Source organism: Marmota monax, unplaced genomic scaffold, assembly GCF_021218885.2.
Source record: "Marmota monax isolate L192 unplaced genomic scaffold, Marmota_monax_Labrador192_F-V1.1 WCK01_AAM20220418_F8-fsc00092, whole genome shotgun sequence".
NCBI classification, from domain to species: Eukaryota; Metazoa; Chordata; class Mammalia; order Rodentia; family Sciuridae; genus Marmota; species Marmota monax.
In genome coordinates, this window is record NW_026692583.1 from 4,483,227 (window position 1) to 4,495,445 (window position 12,219).

Below are 12,219 nucleotides of genomic sequence, written 5' to 3' on the forward strand. Positions count from 1 at the left end.
TCAACTTGGGCCAAGGTAATCTAGAGTTGTCATGGAAGTGGGTATTGGAAAGTCTGATGTCAGTCAAAATCAAGAGGTAGACCTGAGTGGGACTCACTGGAAACTTCTCTGTGCAGGAGAGGCACATGGTCCCTCTCCTCTCTGACAGGATCCACTATCTCCCTTGAGAGTGTCCCCTTTCTCTTTTCCTATCCCTTCACAATAAACTCATGCCTGTTACTCTGAGTGACATGCCTCAAATATTTCTAACTTGATCGCAAGAACTGGTGCTTTACAGGAGGAGTCTTCACACTGCTTCAGTTTTCCAACTCCATGACACTACTACATGAAGCCTTCCTATTTTATTAACATGTATTAATTGTACATATTAATGGGATTCACCATGATACTTCCATACATGCATACAGCATTTAATGATCATATCTAAGCACCCTTCTTCCTTCTTTACCTCCCTCCCCAACACCTTTCGCAGTCCCTAATAATCACTATTCACTTTAAACAACTTAGTTCATAGCAGGTTTCTCCTCTTGTAATTTCTATCATTTGTCTTGGTAGCTCATTCTATTTACTACTTCAGTAGGCAAACTCAAAGCAGATTTTTCTGAACTTCTCCTAAACACATATACATATACAATGGATTTTTTTCTATCAAAAACTTTATATCAATCAAACTTGTTGTATAAGATTACTTTGTTATCTCTGATGACTATTTTATACACACACATATTTACTGGATAAATACAATAGTTAATTATGGTGCTAAGCTCCTTATAATGCATCATATAATTTATTCTTTTATCCTAAATTTGTTCATCATAGCCTTGTGAATTCTATCCTATGAGCATTTCTTAATTCCATCCTTACTTCTTCAACCCTATTTTTTTTTCCCCTTCTTTTTGGTGCTGGGGATCGAACCCAGGTCCTGGAGTATAATGAGCATTCACTCTACTTCTGAGCTACATCACCAACCCCAAACCTACTGTTAGGCCCTATTGTTAGACCTTATTTTCTCCCTGCTAGACTACTGCAACAGAATCTTAACTGGCCTCCCTACCTACAACACTTTCTTTCTTTTTAAATCTTTATTTATTTATTTTTAAGCAGCAAAGAGGTGTTTATTGTGAGCTAGCTCGGTCCTCCGCGCACACACAGCAATTTGTGACACTGAGAGGCTAATCTTTATTTTTATTTGTTATTTTTATGTGGTGCTGGGGATCAAACCCAGGGTCTCACATCAAGGCAAGCACTCTACCACTGACCTACAACCCCAGCCCCAGTACTCTCTTTTCAATCCCTTTCCTTTGTTCCTGAGTGATGTTTTTAAAAACAAATCCGACAATACTCTCCAGGTCTTAGCTTCTGGTGGTTCCAAACCGCTTTACAATCTGCTCCAGTTTATCTTTATACACATTCACCTTGTTCCCCAACATGTCCTGGGCATGCTTTTCCCTTTTCTAGAAATATCCTGTTTTTCTTTGTCCCATGAATGCCTCCATGTCTTTTTTAAGATCCAGCATAGAAGTCATTTCCTGCCTATAACATTCCCACAGTTCTAAGCAGGATTGTAAATTAGAATCTTTAAGATGGACAGTACTCCTATAAATCAGGATATTTAAGACACAAAGATTAAGAAAGATACAAGATGGAGATAAAAGATTTTAATACTTACACATTCTGGGGAATACACCACAGGCTTGGAGACCACATACACCATGGTCAGGAAATATAAAGGGAGAGAGGGTGCCGTCTGTGGATTAATACCATTTGTGGGGCTAAGGTATCCAAACAGGTTTCCTGTGGAGAGTTTTAATTGGTGAGTTTAAAGCAAGAAGACATCAGTTTCAGGTTACACGTGACCAAAAAATGGTCACTATGCCATTTCTGCACAGGGCATACTGGGTGTGAAGGTGAGCAAGGCCTGACAAGTGGGCTACCTCCAATTGTCCCCTTGGGAGGCAGACAGCAGAAGACAGAGATATTTGCATCGACCACACTGAGAACTGAGAGGATGTGTAGAAATGGAAAGTGTCACAAGTGACTGACCTCTGCTTCTGGGACCAGAAAACGACATTCACGTTCAACATGGATGCCCAGATAACATAAAATGATGAGACCTCACTACACTTTCTCACTGTGCTTTCTCAATATGATAGCCTTACTTCGTGCCAAGGACCAGGTACTGGTTATATTATGATTCCTCAGCACACAACCCTGTCTCTTCATCTCTGCGCTGAATTCCACGGGCAAAACCGGAACCCGGCATAACTGCAGTGAGAAAGTAGGTGGACTGCAAAATTTTTCAACCTGGAGCCCAGGACATAGATGGAGAGATATTTGTCAAACAGTAAAGCCTGTTTGACAGGACTCCAGCGCCTGCCAGCCCGGCTCAACCCGGCTCAACCCGGCCTGGGTGGCCAGCGGCGTGTCGGCCCAGATCAACGAACGGCTGTCTGACCGCCTGGCCCGCCAACAGGAGACAGTAGCGGGTCCTAACCGACTTCCTGACGGACCTAAGATAGCAAAATATGATGGCTGGCCTTGTCTTCGAAGGGAAGTTAGGACCGCAAAGAAATTGCGGAAACTTCGTCACGCACGCGCTTCGCGCCTCTGCCTACGCGAAGAGTCGACCCGCGGTGGGCCTCGCAGAGTGCGCGTGCGCGGCGGCCCCAATTTTCCCGCACCTTCTCTCAACGTGACTTCCCTTTCAAGGGGCCGGCGCAAGTTCCGCCGAGTGCGCGTGCGCGGCGGTCCCCCCTTTTTTTTTTTTTTTTTTGCTTTTCCTTCCACACAACACGTATCCTCACTAGACTTCGCCCCTCGGACGACCCCTTCCTCTCGCCGTAGGCCGGAGTGACCCGCCCCGAGTGTCCTCTTGCGCGCGCTCGGGCCCGCCCTCCAAGTCACGTGGCTTCTGTAGTTTTCCCCACCCAGCTCTTCAACCTCTGACTCTCACAATCCGGCGTTATGGCTGCCGCCGTGCCTTGTGCCGCTTCTCTCTCCCCGCTTCTTCCGTTTCTCCTGAGCCTCCTGCTCCTCTCCACTCCGCACGGCACCAGCGGCCTGCACACTAAAGGCGCCCTTCCCCTGGATACAATCACTTTCTACAAGGTAACGGGGTCGGAGGATTTTGCGCACAGGTGCAGCCAGAGTGCCCAGGGGAGCGCGAGCCGGTGGGGAACGTTGAGCACCGAAGGCTGGCGGAAAGCGGTCTTGTAGCAACGATCCGAGGGCTTCCTACCATGCTATGGCCTGGTGGAGTCTTGGACGGGCTTACCATGACCACGGGCGCACACGCCCCGGGGTCCCGGCTCACCCTTGCCTTTGCATCATTTATTTATATTTGTTTCTGCTTTTGTAAAAGAGCTGCAAAGATGCAGCGAAGGTAACGAGATGCTCCTTTAGGGAGAGAGGACAGTGCCAGGGGAGATCCAGTCCTCGAGTCCTAAGTAGGAGATGAGGGCGGGGCGAAGTCGGTGCTACCTGGTTTCCAACTGGGGGTGGGGGTGGTAGGAAGAACTCGGCACGTTAGTATGCGTATCTGTGCCCCTCCTGAGTATGAATTGTTGGCTTGGCAATATGCAAAGTGTGTTCAGATATTACGCCTCTCCCAGAAAAGTGCTGACGTTAAGAATAAGCTACACGCTGGAATTGTAGCTCAGTGGGAGAACGCTTGCCTAGTACGTTTGAGGTACTAAGTTCGATCTTCAGCACCACATAAAAATAAATGAAGGCATTGTGTCCATCTACAACGAAAACATAAATAAATAAAAACGAATACGCTACAGTTTAGCCAAACTATAGGAAATATCTCCGGAAGAAAAATGAATAAAATCGGGTCAAAGCATGGAAGAATTTGCCACTACCCCTCCCTGCCACCCTTTACAAAATGTGGGAATCCTGGCCTAGGTAAACGGACCCTGGAAACATTGAAGGCTTAGTGCAACACCACAGTCCCACTCTTCTTCTCCTGTACCTGTCTTTTAACTTCTATGGCAAGCTAAATGTTGAGAGAGAGGCAGTTTTCTTATTTTCTTATTTTTGTACCCTTGCAGGGAAGTGAAACCAAGAAATGGAACTCTAAATGTGTGTGTATCAAGTGGTTGAACTTGTCTGTTTTTTTTTTTCCTTCTTCTTTTGTAGTTATGGATGGACAACATGTTTTTGTTTATTTATTTTTTTGGTGCTAAGGATCCAACCCAGTGCCCAACAGGTGCCAAGCAACCAGGGGCTCCACCATTGAGCTAAGCCTCAGCCCCTTCTGTTTTCAAAAGGGTTGAGAGGACCTAGAGTGGACTTCACACTTGTAACTCATTGAAGGCAAAGTTCCAAGAATTTAAAAGCATTGGTATGGCTGGTTGGTTGGTTGTGGGCACCCCACAGCACCTATGCTCTTTGGTCCTTTACTGGCAAAGTGATGCACCTACCTCTTCCCAATACATGGAAGTTGGGTTACATCACAGATCTAGTGTGACTCAGAGCAGCTTTGTACCTTAAGGTTAATAGTATCTCCTTATAAATGAGTGCTGTGCCACCTTTACCATTGCCACCCTGGTCTAGGCTGTTCTTGGGTACACTTCCTCCTGTCCTCCATGCTTCCACATTGAGACATCACACTAGGAGATCTGTTCTTGCTTCCTTTTCCTATTTCCTAACAATTTTCCCTAGTCCTCTGTGTGTGCTCCAACCGTACAGACCTGCCTTCTATCCCTTGAATATTCCTAGCTCATCACTGCTTTCATGTATTTGAGGTTTCCCTGTGAGTGGAGTAGTTTTTGCCCAATCTTTGAAAGACATGCTCCTTATTGTTTAGGCTTAAATGTTACCTCCTCAGAACCCTTCCTTGATTTCTCCCACCCCCAGGCTTAAGTACCAGTCATATTCCCCTGTTATTGTTTTTCTGAAGTGCATTCATTGCTGATTTTGTTCCTTGTCAGTTTTACCATCTGTCTCTCACATCATATTCTTTATTTCCAATTATCTGCACAGCATAGCAGGTTATATATTACATAGAAGGTGCTTAATAAATAATTGATTGCATGAATAAATGTTTTCTCCAGTCTTTTTCCAACTCTCACCCTCTTCCATCACCGCTGGATACAATGGGAATTTCTTAGTGTTTTTTTTTCCAGCAACCTTGTTCAACATGCTATGCTTTTTAATGATTTCTAACATTTTTGTTCCTTTCTCTTCGCCATCACTAGAATGTTAACTTCATTTGATAAAGACCCACTCCGTTTTGTTCTTTGTAGTGTTCACTTAGAACAGTGCGTAGTTCATGATGGGCCCTTAGCAACTTTTAATTCAATGAACAAATGAATGAATAAAGAATTTATCTCTAATTTGAAGAAGGAAGTTGTCTGATTATGGGTACAGTAGAACTGATCCCCAGAGTTCTAAAGTAATTAACAGATACAGACTGCATAAAATAACAAACAATTCTTTATGCAAATATTTGCCATTCAAAACCATTCCATCTTACCTAGTAGCCAAGAATGGTGAAAGTAAAAGTCCTGAATTCTGTTTCAATATTAAACCACTATATAATTATTAATGTATTACATAATACAAGTGTAAGTCCCTTGAAGATAGAGATTGTATATCATGCTTTTAACCCCTCCACCCCCCCACCCCCATACCCCGGCCTTGAACATGTAGCATCTGCTATTAAAGTTCTGTTCATTTAACATGTTTTAAAAGCATTTGCTGCATGCAGGTATGTGGGATCTTAGGGTCAGGCAAGGTCCTTACTTTAATATACAGTCTACCGGAGAGAACAGAAAACAAGCAAAGAACGATTTTAGAGAATAGTCAATGTATGAAGAAATGCATCAGAGTATCGTAGGAATGAAGCAATCTTAGATGGTTGAGGAGTCCTCTTCATTATTAATGAAGGGACCTTTTGAATTGAACCTTCAATGTAAAGAGACAAGCTGAGCCAGGGAAAGGGTTCCAGCCAGGAAACAACAAATACAAAGGCTGCAAGAGGGGGCAAGTGTAGTGTGTTGAACTGAAACAGGGCCACTTGGACCGGAGGGATGTGATCTGATTTATATTTTAAATCTTCCTTGTCTTTAGGCCCTCAGAGCTCAGACTTTATGGCGTCAGTGGCCACTTAAAGATGACCTGTTCTGGTGGTTTCTCCTCCTTTATGTCCCTAGGCACTGTTAAATATTCTTAAAAACCTAAAGTTGAGTAGACATCAGTACACAGTAAGGGACACACACAAGCAAAAACATTTGAGTTCTCTGATGCATCTGAAATTTTGTGAACTTGATAGAATTATGAACAGTGATTTCCTGTGATGAAAATCTTGAGAATAGAGATCACTGAATTAGAAAAGCAAAGGGGTGTGAGAGGAGGGGAAGGCAACATTACTGACCAAAGTCAGCTTATTTATTTGTACATTGGAAGAAACCATCAAAAGGAAGCCCTTGGCTTAACTATATGACCCCTTCAGTTCCACTTCTAGGTGAATCCAAAAGAATTTAATAATGGGTGTTCAAACAAAAACATGTGCACATCTTCAGACTATTCACAGTAATAGCCAAAAGGTAGAAACAACCCAAACATCTTTCAAAGAATAGTTTGGCCAGAAATATGAATAAAGCACTGATCACATGCTACCACATGGAAAACCATAAGAACATTATGCTAAGGCAAGTAAGCCAGACATAAGAGACTATGAATTTTATTATTCCATCATATTAGACAAATCCAAGGAGACAGCTGGGGCAAGGAAGAAGATGGGGAGGGACATCTTAATGGATACAGGGTTTCCTTTGCGGGTGATGAAAATGTTCTGGAACTAAGTAGTCATGGTGGTTACATAATATTATTAGTACACTAAGTCCCACTGGATTGTACACTTTAAAATGATGAGTTTTATTTGCTTTTAAAATTAAAATCTTGTTCTTCACAGTTAAAGAACCAGAGATCTAGCCAAAGCATTCTTTGTGGTGTCAACTCCTTTTTAGATTTTTTTTTTGGTCAGATTTCTGGTTCAGTATTAAGAAAGGCTTCCTCAGATGATGGGCATGATAGGATATGATGATGAATTGCATGCTAAGGGTCTCTTTGGCCTACTGAAAGGAACACTGGAGTGGGGGGCCTTAGCTTTATTCTAGATTGAGTCATATGTTTTTCTTATTAATGTGAACACATACCTAATGAGATGCCCAGTACATAGCAGGCATGTTTAATGAATGGTGGGGGGCAATAAACAAACATTACATTGTTAAGAGCTGGTATTGGTATCCTTTGTGGGCTTGTTTCCACTGTTTTTTAAACAGGGGCCCCTTGGGAAGGGGAATTCACCCCAAATGTCCCTGGAACACCCCACTTGCTCAGCTCTATGCGCCCTCAGGTCATTCCCAAAAGCAAGTTTGTCTTGGTGAAGTTCGACACCCAGTACCCCTACGGTGAGAAGCAGGATGAGTTCAAGCGTCTGGCTGAAAACTCGGCTTCCAGCAATGATCTCTTGGTGGCAGAGGTGGGGATCTCAGGTATGTGTAAGTCCAAGACAACTGGGAAGGGCTGAGGGGGAGGAAGTTAGCTATTATTGCCCTATTTGGAGGGGGAATACTTGGTGCCTTTTTATCTAAACTACACACAAAGGATAAATGGGTTTTATTCTTGAGGAATCTGGTACTCATAGCAAGCTTGGTCTAAGATGATTTCTGGAACCTGGGAACCTCATGTCAGGCTTGAAGTTGCCTGAAGAGAAGGGACCCCCTCTTCCCTTACCCTTCACCCATCTGACATTCCACTTTGAGAACTTTGAGCTTTCCTTGCAGGTGGTGGTTAGGGGTTCCATGCCTTCTAGGGGACAGCATGGTCAGATCTTTTCTGCCGTCATTTAATTTTTTTACCAAAGTTGTTGGGTTTTGGCTTTAGCTCAGATACATTACTGGTGCCACCACTGATCCAAGGGTCACTTAACCACAGTGTCAACATAATAATAATACGTCGCCAGTGTTTATTGGTTTGCGGCCTGTAAAGATCTACACAGACATTAAAGTTTTAAGCTCCACTTGAGTCCTGCTTGAAAAGCAAGAGGTACTGTCTCCATATTATACTTAAAAAACCAAAGCTCAGAGCTTACATGACTTTCTAGGCGATGGGGTATGGAGTTGCTGAGCCAGAATTCCACCTAAGTACCTAAGTATTTGGCTTAAGTACATCTAAGTGCAGCATACTCTGAGCTAGGATGCCTCCATTCCCCAGTGAACTGGGAATTTGATGTCAGTAGAGATAGCTGGCTCACCTGTCCAGAGGAGTCAGTCAGTTTTGACTCAACTTCAAATCAGTTCCCTTGGGGTTTTTTGAATAGCATTGACAATGACTTGCATTCATCATGTTTTTCAGACCACTGTGCTAAAGGTTTTACATGTATTTTACCCTTGTGACTTGTGGTACTATTACCCCCAATTTTTCAAGTTAAATTGATGCTCAGGGAACCTCACTCAAGTAAATAGAGCTGTTAACTAGGATTGGCACTCCAGGCTGTTAACTCCACTGTTAACCCAGAAATAGTTGGTCTCAGCCATTTCTTCTTGCCAAGGGTCAAAAATCAGTTGTCACAATCAGCCCTTGGGACTACTACTACTTTTTAGGAAGAATGTTGCAGATACTGCTGGCAGCTACTGCAGAGTAAGCACTGAACTCTGATTGGATCTCATATACATAGTGCCTCATTGAACCTCCCAGCAGCCCTCATGTAGCAGGGACTGCTTTCATCACCTACCACACACACCTCTTTCTCGCTCAACTCCAGCCAACCTGACCTTGGTAATTTTTTTTTCTTAACAGTACTGGGGCTGGGCATGGAACTCAGGATCTTGCACATACTAGACAAGTGTGCTACCCACTTGGCTACACCTGAGTCCTTGGCCTTAAATATTCTCAGCTCAGTCCTGGCACAGAGCTTTTGTCTTGTGCAGAGCTCTTGAACTAGAGGTACTTTCTTCCTGAAGCACTCTTCCCCGATATTTGTGTGGCTGGCTCCATGCCACTTAGGCCCCTCAGCTTATGTCATCTCCACAGGGTAGTCTTCACTGACAACCTGAAGTGGGCTTTCTTACCCACTCTGTCATATCACACTGTTTATTTTCATCAGTGGAACTAATCATTTATGGTCACTGTATACTGTCAACCTTCTTGCCGTTAGAATATAAACTTCTTGCCAGGTGTGGTGACACACACCTATAATCCCAGCAATATAGGAGGCTGAGGCAGGAAAATGGCAAGTTTGAGGCCAGCATCAACAAGCAAGGCCCTAAACAATTTAGCAAGACCCTGTCTCAGAGTGAAATAGGAGTGTAGCTCAGTGGTTAAGCACACCTGGGCTCAAATCCCAGTAACACCCCATTCCCACCCCCAGAAAAAAATTAAAGCCCCTTGAGGTCCGAGAACTTGATACTGTGAATCACAATTAGGTCCTTAGCACCTCAAACAGCATCACGTAGTAGACATGAAGAATTTTTACTTTTCAAATGAAGACAGTTCAGAGCAATTAAATGATTTGACAGCAGCCACATGGCTAGGAAATGACAGAGGAAGAATTCAAACCAAGGTCAATATAGATAAACCTCACTTTGAACCATTACACAGCCAAGGTGATTCTTCTTCTCCACTCAGGCCCTGTAGTGATATCCTGCACTGAGTTGTTGTCTTATTCATCTCTGGTTTCTGTTCACAGATTATGGTGACAAGCTGAACATGGAACTGGGTGAGAAATACAAGCTGGACAAAGAGAACTACCCAGTCTTCTTCCTCTTCCGAGATGGGGACTTTGAGAACCCAGTCCCATATAGTGGGGTAGTTAAGGTTGGAGCCATCCAGCGCTGGCTAAAGGGACAAGGAGTCTACCTGGGTATGCCTGGCTGCCTGCCTGTGTATGATGCCCTGGCAGGGGAATTCATCAGGGCCTCTAGTGTAGAGGCCCGTAAGGCCCTCTTGAAGCAGGGGCAGGACAACCTCTTGAGTGTGAAGGAGACTGAAAAGAAGTGGGCCGAGCAGTATCTGAAGGTCATGGGGAAGGTATTAGATCAAGGTGAGGACTTCCCAGCATCAGAGATGACCCGGATCACCAAGCTGATTGAGAAGAACAAGATGAGTGATGGGAAGAAGGAGGAGCTCCAAAAGAGCTTAAACATCCTGACTGCCTTCCAGAAGAAGGAGTTTGAGAAGGAGGAGCTGTGAAAAGGCACTGGGGTTTCCAGGGTTTGCTGGGGGTGGGAAGGGGAGAGTTACCCTCTGGCCATGAAACCCTTGTAAAGAGGGTGTTGGAAATCTGAGCCCTGACTATTCCTGGACATGGATGCTGATGTGCCCATGCTTGGGAAGTCTCTAGAGCCAGCCTGGGGATAGCTGGAACGTTTACTTGGCTAATGAAGTGCCCCCCTCAGAAGGAACTGGTGCTATAAAGGAGGGTACTGCCCAGGTCCTTGACAAATGTAATTCTGGCCCAATTAAAGTTCAGTGTTTTTGATTAAGTGGACCTGAAGCCATTCAGTTTGTTTTTTCACATTATATTCTGGCCTATAACTTGCTTGCTTCTGCTTCTCAATTCTTTTTTGAATCTAAGCTGGTATGGACTCCACTCTACCAGGGAAACAGATTATCCTGATAAAACTGATCCCAGCTTAAGGTAAAAGCTTTATTTTTCACTGATGTCCAGGCTATTATGAATTAACTGGATAATGAAATGTGTCACCCATGTTCTTAGTCCTTAGAACTCAACAGTAGCACCATTTAATCAACATTGCACAGTGATGCTCTGTGAGATGCATAGCAAATTCTTAATTTTACTGACAGTGTTTTTAGTTTAGAAAACAAAATGATAGAATTTAGTCCTGTTTGAAAGTTTTAAAAATTGTTTTCATGCTCAATCACTTTGTCAGTTACTCAGTAAATACCAACTTTTAGAGTAAGTACACAAATGGCAGACAAGGAAGACTATAAAAACCCAAAAGCATCCTCAGGCCCCGAATGTGGCCTAATCTTGATTGTTGGTATGCCACTGGGTGGGTTCAGGCTAGCTATTTATAAAGCCAGAGTGAACTAGATAATCATATATCAGAGGGCTTTTGTACTTAGCATCTAATAAATTAATATTATGACTGAAGGCTACATGGAGTGGCTTCCTAGAATCAAACTGTGTACAATTTTAAGGGAATTTCTTGATAATCTGAAGCAGACACTAGATCCAACTTGAAGAATTTTGTTTTAAGAAACTTGTAAATTCCCTAAATGGTGCCAAAAATGATTTTAATTTTAAAATAGTTCTTGGTAATTGATGCCACAAAAAGTACTGGTGTGATCACATTAGGAGAGATTATTCATACAGAAATAAGAAACTGGGAATTTGTGGCCATCGAGAATAAGAATGAGATGGTATGGAGAATAGCTTTTAGCTATTTATTGGGGACCCATGTTTCCTGGGCTATAATGTGGACACTGTAGGTTGCAGAAAAGCTCTGTCCCTCAAGCAAACTGTAGTAGGAACTCCACAATTTGTATGACATCTCGACTCATGGTAGCTTACCCTGCAATTTTAACTGAAATTTGTACCTGCATTAAAGCAATAGCATCCAAAAACAAGGGGAATATTAAAAAAATATAAATCCAAGTCAAACTTTTAGGAAAAGCAAAGGATGGCAGTTAGTTAGGTACAGGCACATACCTGCTTTTAGTAAAAGGAAAAGAGAACACTGGTAGGGAGTTAAGTTGTAACTGAAAAAACAGGCCCAAACTGACCCTTCAGAGAATGATTTTTCTGTCACAGGCAGAAAGAAAACTCAGGAAAAATAGCTAGTCAATCTGTCCAAATAAAATTTGAATTTCAGTGTCTGGATTCAAGTACCCTTGGGTAAATCATGTCATCAACCTGCCTGAAATTCTCCAATAACCTTCCATTACATTTATTCTAAGTCTCAGTCCTTCCCCTGGCTTTAGGTCCTGACTGATCTAGTCTAGCACTCTATCCAAATGCTGACCCCTTTCCACTCCTTTCACTAAGTTGCTGGAACATGCTAAGCAGTTCCCTTCCTTGGGTCCTTTCCAACTGTGTTCCTTTTTCTATGACTGACAAACACTCACCATTCACGTCCAATGTTACGGAGATCCTCTCGTGACCCAATCCAAAGTGACTCAACACTATCACATACCCTGATTTATATTAAACAGGACTTTGCTACACAACGATTTATGACCTTTCCC

At 43.1% G+C, this 12,219-nt stretch overlaps 2 protein-coding genes across 13 annotated transcripts in view; one reads left to right on the forward strand and one right to left on the reverse strand.

Annotated features, from left to right (window-relative positions):
* Tmem116 (transmembrane protein 116) overlaps window positions 1-2,847 on the reverse strand; it is a 41,489-nt gene extending 38,642 nt beyond the window's left edge. For 6 of the 12 annotated variants that reach the window (XM_058579884.1, XM_046446217.2, XM_046446210.2 and 3 more), the window contains exons 1-2: window positions 2,044-2,390; window positions 1,670-1,794 (exon numbers count right to left, since the gene is read on the reverse strand). In XM_058579884.1, the coding sequence (XP_058435867.1) occupies window positions 1,670-1,794; window positions 2,044-2,071 (153 nt within the window). In that variant the 5' untranslated portion in view covers window positions 2,072-2,390. The other 6 variants (XM_046446213.2, XM_046446215.2, XM_046446212.2 and 3 more) reach the window with 3 other exon arrangements.
* Window positions 2,818-10,498, forward strand: Erp29 (endoplasmic reticulum protein 29). The gene is made up of 3 exons (XM_046446220.2): window positions 2,818-3,108; window positions 7,364-7,502; window positions 9,698-10,498. Exons 1-3 carry the CDS (start codon window positions 2,965-2,967, stop codon window positions 10,198-10,200), a joined length of 786 nt encoding a protein of 261 aa, XP_046302176.1. The 5' UTR covers window positions 2,818-2,964; the 3' UTR covers window positions 10,201-10,498.
* The last annotated feature ends 1,721 nt before the right edge of the window (window positions 10,499-12,219 follow it).

Bases quoted from the DNA above. Each gene is read 5' to 3' on its own strand.
- Erp29 (XM_046446220.2), top strand. From the start codon at position 2,965: ATGGCTGCCGCCGTGCCTTGTGCCGCTTCTCTCTCCCCGCTTCTTCCG. The intron at 3,109-7,363 runs GTAACGGGGTCG...ATGCGCCCTCAG, and splicing joins ATACAATCACTTTCTACAAG to GTCATTCCCAAAAGCAAGTT. The intron at 7,503-9,697 runs GTATGTGTAAGT...TTCTGTTCACAG, and splicing joins GGCAGAGGTGGGGATCTCAG to ATTATGGTGACAAGCTGAAC.